The sequence below is a fragment of the Carya illinoinensis genome, chromosome 2, assembly GCF_018687715.1.
Source record: "Carya illinoinensis cultivar Pawnee chromosome 2, C.illinoinensisPawnee_v1, whole genome shotgun sequence".
Taxonomy (NCBI): Eukaryota; Viridiplantae; Streptophyta; class Magnoliopsida; order Fagales; family Juglandaceae; genus Carya; species Carya illinoinensis.
Genome location: NC_056753.1, coordinates 34,779,622 through 34,798,422, shown reverse-complemented (window position 1 = coordinate 34,798,422; position 18,801 = coordinate 34,779,622). Strand labels below are relative to the sequence as shown.

At 36.7% G+C, this 18,801-nt stretch overlaps 1 protein-coding gene and 1 pseudogene across 5 annotated transcripts; one reads left to right on the top strand and one right to left on the bottom strand.

The window, feature by feature from the left end:
- Positions 1-6,195: 6,195 nt before the first annotated feature.
- Positions 6,196-11,383, bottom strand: LOC122301289 (ATPase GET3B). Of its 5 annotated transcripts, none has more exons than XM_043112523.1 (12): positions 11,079-11,383; positions 9,686-9,897; positions 9,513-9,575; positions 9,266-9,376; positions 8,680-8,754; positions 8,519-8,587; positions 8,378-8,443; positions 7,722-7,796; positions 7,540-7,638; positions 7,218-7,352; positions 6,713-6,867; positions 6,196-6,645 (listed from the first exon to the last, which is right to left on the bottom strand). In XM_043112523.1, the coding sequence occupies exons 1-11, from the start codon at positions 11,266-11,268 to the stop codon at positions 6,730-6,732; spliced, it is 1,233 nt and encodes a 410-aa protein (XP_042968457.1). In that variant the 5' UTR covers positions 11,269-11,383; the 3' UTR covers positions 6,196-6,645; positions 6,713-6,729. The 5 variants fall into 5 exon arrangements, with proteins under 5 accessions (XP_042968457.1, XP_042968458.1, XP_042968455.1 ...); XM_043112524.1 differs by having other exon boundaries at positions 6,196-6,596; positions 9,686-9,873; XM_043112521.1 differs by having other exon boundaries at positions 6,196-6,596; positions 11,079-11,382.
- Positions 11,384-13,345: 1,962 nt separating this feature from the next.
- Positions 13,346-16,990, top strand: LOC122301287 (annotated as a pseudogene).
- Positions 16,991-18,801: the final 1,811 nt, after the last annotated feature.

Here is an 18,801-nt window from a genome sequence, read left to right as displayed (position 1 = left end):
CAACCGGGCCGGATTTTTTCCGGCCCGGTCCGGAACCCGGATAACCGGGTTCCGGTTACGGGCACCGGCCCCGAAATCACCCGAGCCGGTACCCGGTTTCTAAAACCCAGGTGAACCCGGTCCGGGTACCTGATTTAAAACCCGGTACCCGGGTTTTAAATTCGGTACCCGGGTTTTTTAAAAACCTAAACCCAGTGCCAAAACGACGCCGTTTTGGCACGGGTTAATACCCTACAGCGTCCCGATTCCCCCCCCTCCCAATCTGACTCTCTCTCTCTCTCTCTCTCTCTCTCTCTCTGAAAGAATTTTCCCGAAACCCTAGCCTCATCCCGTCGTCGCCGTCATCCTGTCGGTTCATTTCGGTTAGTTTTTGATAAAAATCTTCTTTCATTTCGGTTAGTTTTTGATAATTTCGGTTCTTTAGTTTATGGTGCGGTTTGTTTAGTGGATGTGATTTTTTGGTGTGGTTTCTGATTTTGGGTGAGATTTGTTTTTGGTTTCTGATTTGGGTGTGATTTGTTTAGGGTTTCTGATTTTGGGTGTGATGTCTTCAAGAGCCTTGATTTTAGCCGTACGAAGATAATCACAGGTTGTAGTGTGACAAACTTTTGAAGGAACTCGGTGTAATTGGCTTTGTGCTTTTATTCTCTCACTCTTATCTTTCTCCTTGCGATTGGCTTTGTGCTGGTTTTAGCAGTTATAGCAACAATTGTTGATTCTGGGTTCTTCAGATACATTCAAAGAACTTTATACTAACGTATGTAGAGGTTGAAATTTGTTTTGCACCCCTTTCATTTAAAGGGGCCATCTCAAGAACAACAATGATATTTTGTTTGGCTTGGCTTTCCTATGTTTCCTTTTGATATGAGATGGTGATTGGGGGTGGTGATGGTTGTATTTATTTTGATGTTATTATAGTTTTTAGTAAAAAAGGATAGTCAATGATAAATTTACAACATCATTTTATCATTTTATCTATGTTTCCACTAGCTAACTTATTAATTTAGATTAGATTTGTTAGTAAGTACATATATATTACGGTTGAATTAACAATTAGGAGTAAAGGCAAAGATAAAACCACATAGATAATTTTTATGATCTTTTGTTTATTTAATTTTTATCATTTTTTTCAAAAAATCTCAAATATATAGTTACTTATATCTTAATTTTTATCGTTTATTTGAATCCGATGGAGCTCAAGTGAAAGTTCGGATTGGAAACTTTAATAATTTAGTTTGCCCTTAAATAGCTATTTTATATGGTTAATATTAAGTGCCGGTAACACACTTTACTATCTTAAATATTGGTTACTATTAACCCCTCATATGACACACTTCACTAATACCCCCACACACTAAATTCTAGTTCTGCCCCTGCCTATATCCTTATGCACATAATAATTGATTGAAGTTTATATGTCACAACCTGAGTCTATAGTATACCACGTATATATGCTCCAACTCGAGGGAGAAGATTCTAACTCTAAATGTAAGCTGAAGTGTACAGAATGATAATGATTGGGCATGATTCTAAGTCCTAACCTACCCTCATTTTCCCTCTCTCTATATCTTATAATTTCTTCCTTTTCTCTAAAATCTAACTTCTGGTTCTCTGAATAAACTGCACAAGTCTGCATGGTAGTACTATCTTGTCGAGAGGATGGCCTTAATGCAAAACCTGCATTTTTAATGACCAATTTTATCCATGTCTGGATAAATACAAAAAATAAAAAATAAAAAAAATGCTAATTTTATTTTTTCAAAAAAATTGTATTAAAATTTTTTTTTCATGTCTCAATTATTGATCATATGCTAAAAACTAAACCCGGGTTTTTTAAAAACCTAAACCCAGTGCCAAAACGACGCTGTTTTGGCACGGGTTAATACCCTACAGCGTCCCGATTCTCCCTACAGTGTAAATATTATTTATTTTATAAGAAGAATTTTACTGTGCATTCCAAGTCATCTTAGACCGTAGATTGGGAAAACAGTTTTGTGCGTAGCATTACTTGAATTAAGGTTGCATTGATAGTAAAAACAGTAAGAAAAATAACGGAGATGAAAGTTATTCATATACAGTCATTAGGAATTACCAAGAAATCTCAGAAAACTCGGGAAATCAAAAAAAAAACCTTCCTTCACCTTCATCAAAAGAGGTTTGACCTTCCTTCACCTTCATCATCTCTCTCACACGCCAAAATTGCCTCCCTCATCCACTTCCTCCCCCCCCCCCCTCCTTCCATTCCTTAAAATCTCGTCTCATTTCCTCATCTATTGTGTTGATTCGGGTATCGGTTATTTGCTGTGTATTTGGAACGGTGCGGTATTAATATATTTTTTTGTTCAGCCCTTGACACACATATATGTAAATGCACACGCCTTCCATGCAGTGAAGATAAAAAAAAAAAAAAAGAAGCTTCCCCGCAATTAATAAACAGGCTATAATGTAATAGGTTTCTGTACATTAATTATAGGGTTTCTCAAAATTAAAACTCTTGACACCTGGACTGAGTTTTCTGCATGAATTAATTTCCTGTTTTTTTTTTTTTTTTTGTTGTTATTGTAACTTTAACAGATGGAAGAAGATTCTGTGAGCTGTAATGTCGGTATAACCCAAGGGGTTGGCGATTCCTCTTCTATTCCATTGGATGTAGAGGAGCTTGGGACTCTTCCAACCCCTTCTTCATCCACACATACACAAGAACCTACCCGTTCCATCCCACATTTACCCAAGAAATCCAAAAAAAAACCTAGCAACCAATCTGTGGTATGGGAACACTATACTAGAGTGCAACCTATTGACCACGATAACCCAAAAGCTCAGTGCAATTATTGCGCTAAGCTATACAGTTGCCACTACAAAAATGGCACTTCATCTATGTTACACCACCTCCAGAATGCATGTGAAACTTCCCCTCTTAGAGTTAAAGGAGTTGGAAGAAGTCAATCCTCTAGTGTTAAGAGGGATGCGGAGGGAAGAGTGTGTAGTCTACAAGTCCTAGTAAAGTACGATGGAGAAAAACTTAGGGTGTCAACCGCTAAGTATTTTATTAGATGCGAATTGCCTTTTAGACTTGTGGAGCATGAAGGTTTTATTGAATATGTAACGGATTTAGAGCCTCGATTTACTTTGCCATCTCGAGGCACTTTAAAAAGGGATTGTATTAAACTGTATAAAGAAGAGAAGATACAGTTAAAAAAATTGTTGGATGGTCAAAGAATTTATCTTACCACCGATACTTGGACGTCGGTGCAAAATCTGAATTACATGTGCATTACCGCACATTTTATTGATTGCAATTGGAGATTGCACAAAAAAATACTTAAGTTTTGTCAAATTCCTGACCATAGGGGCGAAACCATTGGGAGAGTGTTAAACTCGGGATTGCATGAATGGGGTATTGATAAAATTTTAACCATCACAGTTGATAATGCATCATCAAATGATGTTGCTGTTGATTATATGAGAAGGAGAATAAAAGACCATGATCGTACTATACTAGGTGGTGAATTTCTTCACATGCGATGTGCTGCCCATATATTGAATCTGATTGTTATGGACGGCTTGAAGGATGTAATTGATTTTGTGTCAAAGATTAGGGATGCTGTCCGGTATGTGAAATCCTCACCTTCAAGATTTGCCAAGTTCAAGGCTTGTGCGGTAAAGGAAAAAATTAGTGGGAGGATGATTTGCTTGGATGTTCCTACTAAATGGAACTCTACATATTTGATGTTGAGTACTGCTGAAAAACACAAACAAGCCTTTGAACAATATGCGTTTGTGGATGACCAATTCTTGAACCCCACTAGCAATGATTGGAAAAATGCACAGATTTTTGTGGAGTTGCTGAAAGTTTTTTATGATGTTACATTAAGCATTTCTGGTTCTTTGTATGTGACAGCTAATGTTTATTTTGAGCAACTTTGCACAATTGAGGATACATTAAATGATATGTGCTTGAGTGATGATATTATCACTAGTACTATGGGCATAAATATGAGAAACAAGTATGAGAAGTATTGGGGTAGCACAAATAGGTTCAACTTGATGATATATGTTGCTTTTGTGCTTGATCCACGATATAAAATGATGGCAATGAATTTCTGGTTGCAAAAATGCAGAGGGTGTGAGTTGGCGAATAAGATAGAGGACAAGGTTAAACTCCTTTTAGGCCGCTTGATTGAGCAGTATAACGGATTTCGTGTGGCTAGTGGGAGGAGTTCTAATGTGGCTCAAGGAAGGCCAAGCAGCACTAATATAAATATTGGTAATGAGCCAGCACCTACTAAATTTAAGATCATGTTTACCAACTTTCTTAAGGAACGGTGTGTTACGGAGTTTAGATCGGAGCTAGATAGATATTTTTCTGAGACGTGTATAGACGACTCGCTCGGTTTTGATATCTTAGATTGGTGGAGAATTAATGCCGTTAACTATCCTGTCCTTGCTGAGGTAGCACGTGATGTGTTAGCCACCCCCATTTCCACTGTTGCCTCGGAGTCCGTATTTAGTACTGGAGGACGCATATTGGATCCTTTTAGGAGTTCCTTGTCTCCAGAAACTGTTGAAACTCTCATTTGCACCCAAAATTAGTTAAGGACCAAACCAATTAACATTCGGGATTTGGAAGAATATATACAGTCGATGGACCTTGAAGGTAAGTTTGAAACGTGAAATATTTTTTTTAATATCTATCTAATTCGGTTTATTATTTGTCTAACTCAATTTTTAATTTTTTTTAGACGATCATCTAGTTTCATCTTCAACCGAGGCTGATGTGAGTTTCCATTTCCATTCATGCTGAAAAGTTTATCCTTGGTTAATCTTCAATGGAGGTAAGAGATTTTGTACAAATTTTGCTCCTATTTTATTCATGTCTAGTGTATACGTATTGGTTAGATGCTCAAATAAGCCAATAGAAATTGAAATACTGAAGTTGATCCACATGTTGAAGTTCTAAACTATGTACATCGAATCAGCCATTTCTTCTTTCTATGGTTTCATGTATTTGATATTTGCCTCTACTCAGCAAGCTCCTGTGCATCCAAGAACTTTAAACCACATGGCAATATAATTATGTGCAATATAATTGTGCATTAACAGTCTTGTTTGTTTTTTGCATGCACAGAATATAATTATGTGCTGTTGTTTATATATTTAACCATGTATTTGCAGGTTTTTTACTTTTGCAAATGCTGTTGCATGTGCCTTCTCTATGCTGCCCTTACTGTCCTTGCAGGTTTTTTTTCCTTTTTTTTTTAATGGGATTTTTGAGAAGTTTCAAAGATGAAGATTGGGCTGAGAATTTGAGGTTGATAGAAGATTATAAAAGGGATTAAGATTAGAGTTCTTTTAGTAAAGTTTTCATTTTTAATTTTTTGGAAGTTTGATGCTATCATTTTGATTTATCTGTAATTTTGGAAGTTTAATTTTTTGGAAGTTTGATGCTGTCATTTTGATTTATCTGTAATTTTGGAAGTTAATTTTTTGGAAGTTTGATGCTGTCATTTTGATTTATCTGTAATTTTGGAAGTTTAATTTTTTGGAAGTCTGATGTTGTCATTTTGGAAGTTTGATTTATCTGAAATGAGGAATGAATGTTGATCATTTTGGAAGTTTGATTTATCTGTAATGAGGAATGAATGTTGATCATTTTGGAAGTTTGATTTATCTGTAATGAGGAATGAATGTTGATCCGACAGGGCTTATTAAGAAATTTTTTTGGAATGCTGTCATTTTGAAAGTTTGATTTATCGAATGAATGTTGATCCGACAGGGCTTATTAAGAAATTTTTTTGGAATACTATCACAATGTTTTTTTGTTGAAAAAAATTTAAGAATCAGGCTTTGTTAAAAAAAAAAAAAAAAAAAAACCCGGGTCTAGGCCGTTGTAAAAACCCGGATCAATCCGGGTTTCAGCCCGGGTCCTAACCCGGGTGTATCCGGGCCGGAGTCCGGCCCGGATTTAGAATCCAGGTTCCGGGCCGGGTATACCCGGATACCCGGTCCAGTACCCGGTTGCCCAGCCCTACTTATTAATGGGGGTAAGAAACAAGCTGCAAATTAGTAAACATGTTCCTTGATCCCCATTTCAAGTATTCCATGTTTTAACTCAAATCTGTCGTGATGTCCAATTAACAAGCGCCAAAGACGTTACCAACATGGTATAATTGGCGAGGTCCTGATGGCTATGTCTGGTTGCAATTTTCACCGTCTATTCAATTTCCGGCGTGTTCTGGAATCCAAACGGATGGATACACAATGATTTGTTCGAGATTAATAATGCATTTCGTATATCTGAGGATATGTGCAAGCATTACCAACCTCAAAAAACAGAGACATCTATCTCAAAGGCTATAAGAAAATAAAATTATAACAAAGATTTGGGGCCCAAGAAGAATTGTGGGACCCACCCAAGACTATACTCGGGGCAGCGAATCTCAAGCACCCGGTTTTCAACCATCTCAAAACTCAAAATTTGGGGCAGTACACTGAGCTTGGATACTTGACTCATGAACTTACCAAGCTACCAAGTGATAAACCGTGCTTGGCATTGCAGCTGGCCATAAATATCCCCCAGTGGTTCAGTTTCCCTGCTGGGGGAAGAAGCATCCGAAGTTTCAGTTCACTGAAATGTGGTTCTCCCTAATCGAAAAGGATAAGTTGGTTCTCAGATATGAAAAGCTACCAAAAAGATCAGAGAAAAGGTTACCTAAATTGTTTATATGGTCACTTCCAAATAATATCTCCCAAAAATCTGAGAGCTGGAACACCTCTAATCTCCACATCAACCAGAGGTGCCTGGATCAAAGTCAAGTGGGAGAGTTCTGGATCACCTTGAATTATATCAAGAGCACGCATCTGATCCTGAAATATTTGTAAAAGAACATTTATAATTTTTCTTTCCGTTCCCATCTCAAGTAATGCTAGATATAGTCCTGGAGTATGCAGGTCCCACACACACTCTTTGAAAAAAGTGGGGTCTACTATTAAAAAAATATTTTTTTAACATGTATCTCAAATTCACCCACTTTTTCCAAAGGAAGTGCGTGGGGCTTGCACACCTAGGACTGCAAATATTGTATTACTAATAACAAATGTACAGAGTCTGGTTAGTTCTCACCTTAAACAGGTTACTAAACACAATATATAAGAGTTATGCTCATCCTGAACTGAAAGAATATAAGCAACCAATGGGACAGGGTACTGATGACTACCTTTCTTTTCATAGCACAGAATTTGCAGTCTGAGGCAGACGGAGGAAGAATCTGATTAACAATAAGCCTCTTTACAGGAACATTCTCCTTCTTCAAAGAGGCATGCAACCTAGATGACTCACTAACCGCCATCACCTATGGAAAAAAAATTAAAATAAAACAAAAGGCCAATCAGCTATCAGCCTATCCTACAATTATGTAAACCAACATTACTTGAGTTTTGCTCAAGCAAAACTCAAACCAAATAGAAGTACAAAACAAAGCAAATATACCATTTAAATGACATAACAAACTAGCATGAAAGTACTTCTAAAGTTTTTACCGTGGGGATTGTTACGATGACAAACTCAGTTGAATCTGTGTCACGAAAAAGCTCCCGCACTTTTATCATCCTCTCCCGCAGATGCTCTAATTTGTCAGCCTGAATTTTAAAGCCAAATTAGAATATTTTGTAATCTCTATCAAAAGAGAGAATAAAACCAATTCCTAGTAAATCAGGCTTACTGCATCCTGCCGGGTTTCTTCTTGCCCAAAAACAGATTTGATGGCTGAGGTGGCCGATGCTATTTTCTGTTTAAGCTGCCGAAGCCAGTGTAAACAATAAAAAATTAAAATAAATAATAATTAAAAAAAAACAGTTAAAATGGGAAACACCCAAACAAACACTGTGTAGTTCGTTTTAATTTATAGTGATGCAAGAACATTATTGTTTAAAAAAGTGGCCTACCTACCAGTAAAAATGCATGTGGAAATAATACATAGCAATCGCTTTGTTTAAAAATATCTTATCACAAGCTATAAGATCCAAAAACAGGTCGTTTAGCTGCTTTGCATTCGCAGCAAGAGCCAGAAACCATCCTTGGTCAGGCAATACAGTTGAATTATAGAAATTTTTATGACAGGTCAAAATCACCACAAAAAAATACTGGAATTATCGCCATAAAAGTATACTGGAGTAATCACCACAAAAGAATACTGGAATTATGTACCAAAACATTGTGGACATCATTTGTTCTGCTAGAAGCCTAAGACACAGCAAGAGTTTACATTCCTTGCCCATTGTGATAATTCTGACTTTTATAGTCATGTCATGTATTAAATTTTCCATGGAAAAAAATATATTTCTGTTTATTTTCCTTACACTTCATTCACGTTCCTACCTTCAATATCTTGCCTATAGATGCATCCAGGAAGTCTGGCAAGGACAAAAGTCGCAAAGTGTGACCCTGAGAAAGACAACTCATCAAGTTCAGTGGATAATCTAAAAAAGTAAGTGACAAAGAATATAGCTATGTGCTCACCGTGGGTGCAGTATCAAATACTATACGAGTAAACATGCCATATTCTTGTGATTCCAGAAATTGCATCACCTGGCAGATTTGTAGTTAGCAAGTACGCAAGGAACCAAAAAGATGTAATTAGTAAACAGCCAAGCAAAATAAGAATAGCATATAATACACACCTTGGATATTGCAATAGCTTCATCCAAACCAGGAGGTGGTGTGTCTAGTAGCTCTCCTAGTTTTAACTCTCCTAACTTCATCAGTTAAAAAATACATCAATCAAAGAGACTAAGGCTGGGTTAACACAGAAATAGATACACTCAGATTTACAAATTTTCTGCTTTCTTTATTTTTCTCTTTCCTTTCCTTATATATATATATATATTCCTTATATATATGTATATTCATCTTAAGGATGGATACATCCAAAACTGATTGAAAGAAATTTATGAAGAAAAAAAATTTCTTTTCCAACTTCCTCGTGGCTCTAGACCCCAATCTCTTTTTGCTCCATAAGTGAACATGTCTATCTGTGTGCATGTGCATGCAACAGACCACTTAGTCAGTTAACCAAGTAGAGAGAAATAAAACCAAGGAACAACCACTAATCTCAATTCTGGTTAAATGAAATTCTCATGTTATTTCTAGCTGTGATAAAGGCTCAACCATAGAGAACATCCAGGGTGTATTGTTTTACTAGTTCTATCAGGGGAAGATAACTACATATGTAAGTTAAAATCTCGCGAACCCTAGATAGAGTTTCACCTGTTCTGCAAGCATTCCAAGGCCCATACTATCCATGAAATCTTTTACCCCAGTTCCACCATTTCTCTGAGCTGCACTGCGGAACTCTTCCCTAGCATTTTCCGGGTTTATCTGTAATTAAACCAATTAATTTAACTAAGTACACGTGACAACAAAACCATCAGCACAAATACTAGCAAAAGTAAGTTTTATAATAAACAAGGGGGGCGAGGGAGGGAAGATACACATACAGGAAGCTTCAGTATACCTCAAGAGCAAACAATGGGGCATCAGGACCTTCAACTGGTACCAATGTTCCACCAGCCAAGTCCTGGGTAAAATAATAGATGCATGCTAACTCAATGCAATTAGTTCAGTGCTTACTTGGCTAGCAGATACTTAAATGCAGAACAAGAAAAAATAAAATAAAATCTTTTTAACCTGTGCAAAGGAATCACTCAAGGAATGTGCAGGATCGGTGGAAACCACAAGAGTGGGGTGCCCACTGTTAGCAAATTTTACTGCAAGTGAGGCAGCACAACTTGTCTTCCCTACACCTCCCTTGCCACCTAGCATGTAATACTTTCTCTCAGTCCCAGAAACCATGTCATCAAAGACAGCAACACCTTCTGCAGGAGTAGCCACCGATCTCACTGCCAAAAAGTGGTAAACAGTAAACATTCATATCTGACACTCATCCTCAGAAGTCGTACTAATTTTTATGGTTAGTACTAAATAAGAGTAATTTCGAGTCTTCATACATAAGCTTGTTCATCTAGTATTTGTCGACCATTTGTCGGCATCCTCACGCCTTTTTATCAACATGTAACGAGGCATCAGAAGTTGCATATATAGCACCAAATTATTTTATCTTCAGATCATTATTTTTCCAAACGTCTAAGTCTCGGAAGATGAAGCAAAACTCCATCAAATCTACAGCACACTAAATAAAAATGGCATTAACATTCAGCAAGGAAAGGGAAATTTTCATTTGCTTCATTTTGTCCTTGTACAGAGGCCAAAAGTAGACTTTCTTTCAGTTTTTACAGAACCATGAACTTCATGGCTTAACAAATTAAAATTGCGCGATATGCCAGTGATTTAGGTAAAATAGCCAACAGCTTTCATCCTGGTTTAAGAGAAGAAGAAGAGGGGATTAAAGCAAGTCCTATGTTTCTGTTATTATATCTTTCGAAATAATAATTGGGCTCCTTTCATTGAAAATTGTTCTGCAAAATATTCAATTTTACTTTACTTTTCCTTTTCCCGTAGTTTTAATAACAGACTGAACGAACCCAAACCCATAGAAAAAAATTGCCATCCGACTTGCATTCCATCATAACGCTGTTTTAGAATAATGCATAGACCAGTGTGGTGACGCCCCAAAAAAAAAAAAAAACACCTCAAAGAATATAAAAACAAAAAGAAATTCCAGTGTTAGCCCATTGGGGCTAACATATATTACGTTCTGATTGATTTCTTTCACCAAAAGCCAACGAAGCCTTACTGTTTGTGTTCCTACCATTTCTTATGCCTCGATGAATAAAAACATCTAGAATACTTTATTTTCACCCCTTCACCTCAATAACGATCTATTATCCTATATTTCAGTCTTTGTTTTTCCATCACCATTAGCTCCGGCATTCTTTTTTCTGTCTCCCATGAGCTTAGTGAATCTTAAATCTTAATACCAGAAAAACTCACACGTGGCTAAAATCCTAGCGAAAGTTCAGTCTTGCGTACATACATATCATTCTACAGAGATGAAAATGAAAATAAAACAAGCCCACGAAATAAGACATAATTTGAAAGAACTAGCATTGAAAAAGATTACCCTTTAGTGATTTTGCCAGAGGTTTACTTGAGGCGGAAAGTGCGACGACGCTGAAACTTCTGGTAATGGAGAGTGGCTCGGGGCGGGTCTTGGGTGAGCAAGAGAGCCAACCCAGCGATGCAATGGAAATTCTGGCGGTGAATCTGTGAAGAGGAGGTGACAAAGCGGAGGCAACACAACGACTCGTCATAGATTCTGCTACAAAACAAATCCTTCTTGCAAATATAGGTTATAGCTGGGTGGGAGAGTACCAGTTTGGACAATGAACTAAACCAAGCTCTAAATAACTACAATTCATTTTCTTTCAAAGGTCGGAAAGTATTTTTTCTCCTTTCATTTTATTATTATGAGTTTGTTAAATTTAAACTGCTTTTTAAATATTAAAATAATAATAATATTAAAAAATAATATTTTTTTAATTATTATCTAAAATTATTTTATCTTATCTTACTTTTCAAATCGCTTAATTATAAATACCAAATTCATTACTAACTCAATCTTAATAGAGTGAGAAATGATATTTACAAATTAATTATAATTATAAAATATGAATTATATACAGTTATTTTATATATTATTTATACACTCTATTAATATGATTAATTAAAATAATTATTTTATATTAAAAAAATAATGCAATCTTATATTAATAGAATATATAAAAAACCATAAAAATGATTACTGAAAATTCTTATTTTAATAATAAACTCTATTATCGTTTTAGTCAAATAATTTTTTTTTTTTTTTTATACATTTAAGGAGGGAGGTTTGAATTCAAGTCCTCACTTTTAAAGGCTTGAGGATTATGTCAATGAGACTACATATTTTGGATGGACTTCTATGGTTTTCTTGTTCATCGTACGACAGTCGTTCAATTCAAATCACCAGCTCCGAGACCTTCCACGTGCAAACAAGACTTGCCATGAACTCGTGTGGCAGAGTCCGTTGACAAGTGTCATCTTCACAAAGCGGCACGAAGCACTGAAAGTACAGCTGTCACCAACCTGCATTGAATCTAAACTTGAGTTTTTTTTTTTTTTTTTTTTTCGCTTGAAAATCTAAACTTGAGTTCATCCCTCAACGAGGGTGAAAAAATAATATTTGATAAGGTCATATTTTAAGAATAAGGTTAGGATTTTACAGTTCGCCTAATTTTTTTATAATGAGGTGAAGTTAATTATGAAAAAATTGGTTTAAGATCTGAAAAATACTTTTGGATTTGCTCTCTGAATTTAACTGTTAGTATATTTTAATTTTTTTAATATTTAAAAAAGAATTATTATTAATAAATTTGTATATTTTTTTTATTTAAAATCATTTAAAAAGAAAATTGGGACACTGACTAACACGATGCAAGAAGGTCTACTAGGGGTGAAAACCGACCCCTTCGGCGCGGTTTTTGGGCAAAACCGCCGCCGACCGATGAGTGGGAAAACGGTGGACGGACCGACCGTAACCGGTCGACGGGAGGGAGGACAACCGGCCGTATCAACTCCGGCGGTTCTCTGGCGGTTTACGGTCGGTTCTCGATTCCCCTCCGACGACGTCGTTCATCTGAGAGAGTAGAGAGAGAGAGAGTTGCAGAGTAGAGAGAGAGAGGGTTACTGAAACGCAGAAACAGGAAAGAAGGAAGACGACGACTGTGTAATTTCGAAACGGCGCCGTTTGGTTTAATACCAGACGACGCCGTTCTAATTTTTTTTCTCACCTTATAGACAAAACGACGCCGTTTGGTTTAATAACAAACGGCGTCGTTTAATCTGTGTGAGAGACAAACACCTAGGGTAAAACGACACCGTTCCACTTAAACTTAAGTGGAACGGCGTCGTTTCATATTGAGAAAATTAAAAAAAAAAAAAGTGTTATTACATCGGCCGATTCAGTGGTTTGAGCCGGCCTCAAACCGCGACCGAACTGACGATAGGTGGTTTCTCTAAATCGTTGCCGCCCGCCAACCGGTTCCTTGGCAGTTGCGGCCGGTTCCGACCTCCGGCGGCCGGTCTGAGTCGGTCACGGGCGGTTCTTCGATTTCTTGTACACCCCTAAGGTCTACAATCAGGTACAGGTTATTATAATGAAAAAATATAATTACAAACACAATTGTATATTAATCTGTATATTAATATGATGTGATTGGTTAAAAAGTAAATTTTATTGAAAACAGTGTTAATTTAAATTTTAAGTATGAATAAATCAATATGAATACATAAATTAGTGCACGACTGTACTTGTATGTAGCAAAACTCTATACCAATCACGCCACTCCTTTCTCATATGATTACCGTAAAACAGATCTTGTTTCGCAGACCTTGCAAGTAAAGATGACGGCAAAGATCGTGTCATGAGGATGTTTTTTTGGCATTGAATCTTCAATTTCATTCAATTTAAAAGTTAAAAACTTCAAAAGTAGGTTAAATTTTCCCATAAAGCGATTCTTAGCAGAAGCCAGCATTCAATGGAAAGCGGACATGGCAAAAGTCTTCAACTTCAACCTAACAAACGAGAATGTAATCAGAGACAGCGCTATAATTGATCTTATAGTTGAAGCCTGTGGGAGTACTCACCAAGACCCATAATTTCCCATAACCCCAAAAGAAAGAAAATCATGGTCCCAACTGAGTACAAATGAAGCATACAAACTACAAAGCACGCACGGATACATATTTCTATGGTTCTTGAATGAAGGTAAAAGATAAACAGACGCACCTTTCAGGAAACCGATGTGGGGCTTAGATCGACTACGGACAGTATAGAGAGATCAGTCGCTTCTGTAGCATCCTTGACGCCATGGTGAGTTACTGCGCAACTTCGCATATCAAGAGACGCACATACAGTGAGTAATTAGCACTGGCTTTGTGAGGGTAGAGGAAATTACATCCTCTTTCTTCTCTAAAACCGAGATTTTCGAGTTGTCATTGTCTTTTTTTATTAGTTTCGGTTGTCATCAACTACCGCGTACCAACTATATTTCACAAATCATCCATGAAGAATTTTTAAAATATTTGATATACTTTAGACTTGGGAAATAGACTCCAGAAGATCTTCTCTTCTCCCTCGGATTTTGCTTCCACCCAAATCTGTTTCACACACCTCCACTGTCCGAGTCCACGCCCTCTCACTTTTTTCTTTTTTGCTGTTTAATAATTCCTATTCTTTTTTTTTTTTTTTTAATCTAATGGGCCTTTTAGTTGGTGAGCTAAATTTCAGCGGCGTAGTATTTACTTCCCGCAGATCGTGAGGTGCTCGTTACCCTTGGATACACTCAGACTACGTTCTAGGTTTCTGGGTTTCTCTTGAAAGCTGTTAAATTTAAGTTACAGAAGTTACAGAAGTTATTCTTCATTTCTATCGATTGGACTTAGAAGAGAGGTAAGTCGTCTTCTTCTGCTCATCATATCAAGTGCATCTTTTATCTTTTGTGTGTTTAAGCATGCTAAGTTTCCGAAATTGACTTTTGATATTATTGATTTTCCCGGATTATGAGTATTCAGGCGAGTCACAATGGAAATGGGAATTCTAGGTTTTCAAAAACCTTCTTCTTACCTGTACGGGTTCTAGGACCTTTCTTTGGAATATAGCAACGGGATTAAGCATAATTGATCAATTTGGAACATCGGTTCCGTAAAAACAATGCTGAAAGAAAGTTATATAGGAATGAAGTTGAAGTTATTTTCCACCATGACACAGGTGTTGGACTTGCAGTGAAGCAATTGGTTTTGAGGGGGCTATGAAGTGTCTTCTTTTCTCCAACAAAGGGAAACATGATGAACCGACGACTACAAAGTCTATTTCCATTAAGTCTACTTCCACATCCATGTCGGCCGACCAGGATATGAGGAGATCTGGTTCCGAATTCAATTCTCAGAATGTCTCAGAATCGAGCACAGCATCCTCAGTCAAGACGTTTGCAATCATGTCTCAAAGACAAAGTAATCTTAGAGAATTCACGTTCTCGGAGTTGAAGACAGCCACAAAGAATTTCAGCCGCTCCGTCATGCTTGGAGAGGGTGGGTTTGGTGGTGTATATAAGGGTGTGATCAGGAGCACAGATGATCCTCATAAAAAGATCGACGTTGCCATTAAACAACTAAGTAGAACAGGATCGCAGGCAAGTTTTCTTCTTCCTGCTCTTCTTCCTTATTGAGTTAAACATATGCTTCTACTGCACCTGATTTTGCAATAATCCTTAGTATGATGTTCTATGCTGGAAAATTTGAAATTTTTTAGACATATTTGTACGTTTATCATGTTAATGGAATAAACTTTTAATACAAACGTATCAGCACCGAAGGCAATACAGATCTGCTTCTGTCATATATTGTCTCACCCTCTCGCTGGTGAAGTTTAAGATGAAAAACTTCAGGGATTTTTCTTTTTTTAAACTAATGTTTTCGTATTCCATGTCTGTGTTTGTAGCATTTCAAAATATCTACTGTTTTTAAGATGTATCTTGTCTGACAGGGCCATAAAGAGTGGGTGAATGAAGTAAACGTTTTAGGGGTTGTCCAACATCCAAACCTTGTTAAATTATTGGGTTACTGTGCTGAGGATGATGAAAGAGGGATCCAGAGGCTGCTGGTATACGAATACATGCCCAACAGGAGTGTGCAGGATCATTTATCGAACCGATTTCAGTCACCTCTTTCATGGGCCACAAGAATGAGAATAGCCCATGATGCTGCTCGTGGTTTAACATACCTACATGAAGGAATGGATTTTCAGGTCTCCTGCATTCTTTTGAGTCGAAAATGAGATTTGCTGAACTATAGTAAAAGCTATTTCTTTTTCACTTTTAAGAGGAGCTATTATTCATTAATAGGTAGTCTTTATTTCTCGCTCTTTTGTAAAATTTTGTTATGGGTGCAGATTATCTTTAGAGACTTTAAGTCTTCAAACATACTTTTGGATGAAGATTGGAATGCAAAGTTGTCAGATTTCGGATTGGCCAGGCTGGGCCCTTCGGATGGATTAAGTCATGTCTCAACTGCGGTATGTCTAAACTATCCGTGCATGTTTTATTGTTGTTGTTGCAGGGACCATTATGGACTCATGCACTCTCTGTATGAAGGCTAGTTCATAGAAACAGAGGAACCAATTTTCCAAAACTTTTGTATAGGTTGTAGGAACAATTGGATATGCGGCTCCTGAATACATTCGAACTGGACGTCTTACATCAAAAATTGATGTCTGGGGTTATGGTGTTTTCCTCTATGAACTCATTACCGGCAGGCGCCCTTTTGATGGGAACCGCCCCAAGAATGAGCGGAAAATGTTGGATTGGGTGAAGTCACACCTCTCTAATATAAGAAAGTTTGAGCGGATTTTGGACCCGAGACTCCAACGAAAATACTCCCTCAAGTGCGCTCGAAAGTTGGCGACCGTAGCCAACCGGTGCTTGGTTGGGCAACCTAAATCACGCCCCAAAATGAGTGAAGTCCTGAAGATGGTTAGTGGAATTATGGAGACAACATATATTGGAAGCCCCCAACTCCCCATCAAGAGCTTGGTTGCAGAAGATGATGATTTTCTTGAATCCAAAAGACAACGTTTGAGAGGTTGTTTTTGGATTCGCTGATCAGAGGAAAAGGTATTTTGAGGCGTGGTACATCGAGGCCCAAGTTGTCAAGACAAGTTGGGGATGAAAATGAGGACCTGAGAAATAATCTTCTTCTTGTTGTGGGGGAGTGGGGCTGGCTAAACGCTCTCTCCGGCCCACCCAGCTCCTTCCCCTCACAGGGACAGAGGCTGGATATCAAAGCCTTTTTTTCTTGTGTTGAATGTGAAAATTACTCAGTTATCTCTTTACTGTGCAGCACGTGTAAATCCCATCAACATAGATGAGTGCATGTATGTTGGAAATTCTTAAACTCAGCATGCATGGCAACCGAGAAAGTAAAAAATTCCACTCATCATTTCAAGTTTTCAACACAACACACTAAATAATTTTTTTTTTTTATTATTATTTTGTTAAAAATACAAGTTTTTATTTTCAATTAAAACATCTTTTCAATGTTTTACACTTAAATTGATATTCAAGTGTTTATTTTAGATTTACTTATCAGCTTTTCATTGACTTCAATAAGAATCATATCTTAACAATTTTATGCATACAGCTCTCAAATCTTTTACAAAAGTCAATAAAAAATAAATTTCAAAACTTTTCTAAAGCATTCTTTATAGATTTTCTACATTCAAAAGAGCTTGAGAGAGATATTTAGGTAAATTTTTATTTTTTAAATTAAAAAATTAATAATTGTTAAACATCAACTATAGAGGCCTAATAATAGAGGTTATAGCATTACGATTAACATATTTTTTTAATTTCTTAATTGAATTGTAAGGTCTAATTTGAGAGAGATAATGAATAATATTATTCACAAATTTTTTATCTCTTCTCATCTATCATCTAAATGAGGTCTAAATGTTTATGTAGATTACATAGTTTCAACCTTTGTTTTTGAAAAAAAACTTTGAGTAGGAGTTCCTTAGCCTGGGTGATTATATGATAGTTGATGTAAAATATGTCTACAAAGAGTGCAAATAGCTTGCAGATGGACTTGCAATTACGAGGGTTTGCAAGTCAATATTGTGAAAAATACCACATCTTCACATAGCGATAACGACATAGGCAGTAAAATAAATGTAGAAACACAGGAATCAAGTACGTATACACGATAAATATTATTTAACATGATTTGGCAATGTGTTTTCATTCACAAAGCTGCAGGAGATTTTATTTCAAAGGATATTAGAATCACATAAATGAGTTACAATAGCTTCATTCTGCTCACACAAATCTCACCTCTCTCTCTAGGGCTTTTTCTCTCTCACAATATGCTCTACATCGTTTCTTGTCTCTCTTTTTTCAATTTGATACAATGTGAACATAAATATAACATATATATATATAGCAAACGGTGCTAAAAACCATAATTTGGCAAAACAAGGTTCTTAGCTCGAGTAGATGTGCGTTGCGAGCAAACAACCAACCAACATTAGCTCGAGTGGATTGTTGAGCAAGCTTTTTGTCCAAGCTTCACTCGAGCCAACTGTCGAGCATGCCTTAAGCGAATTCACTATCTGAACTTTGCTTGAACGACAGTCAAGCAAACAATCTATTTGTGCCCTTTCTAGCTCACAAAACCAATTAGACTCCATAACCCAACAATCAAGATGTTTTGTTCTCTCCAACATCCATTTGTTATACTCACTCTTTTGATTATTCTAAATCAATTCATATAGCTTAGCTTTGTGTTGTATGGGATCAAAATAGTAAATTTAATTATTTTACCCACTTTGATTTTGGGTTTTAATATTTGTATCCTCTAATGTGTTTTGATTTAATTACGAGCTTATTCCACCATACGTAAGGGTGTGAATAAAATCATGGAGCATTATCATTGTTCTTAATAGTGTTGTAAATAAATCGACGAGACCAACCTCTGGAGTTCAAAATAGGCTGAAACTGTCAGAGAACCGATTGGCTAATGATATAAAATTAAAAAAACCGACGCCGGCCGGTTCGGCTTCAGTCTAAACCAAATCTAAACTGTTGAACCGACTTATTATATATATATATATATTATCCGTATATAAAATGATGTTGTTTAAGTGAAACACATCATTTTAGTTATGCATACATTGTTTTATGGTTGTTCTTCCTTTTGCTTTCTCTTTCAGAAACTGCAACTTCTTCCTACCGATGACACAAACCACCACTTCC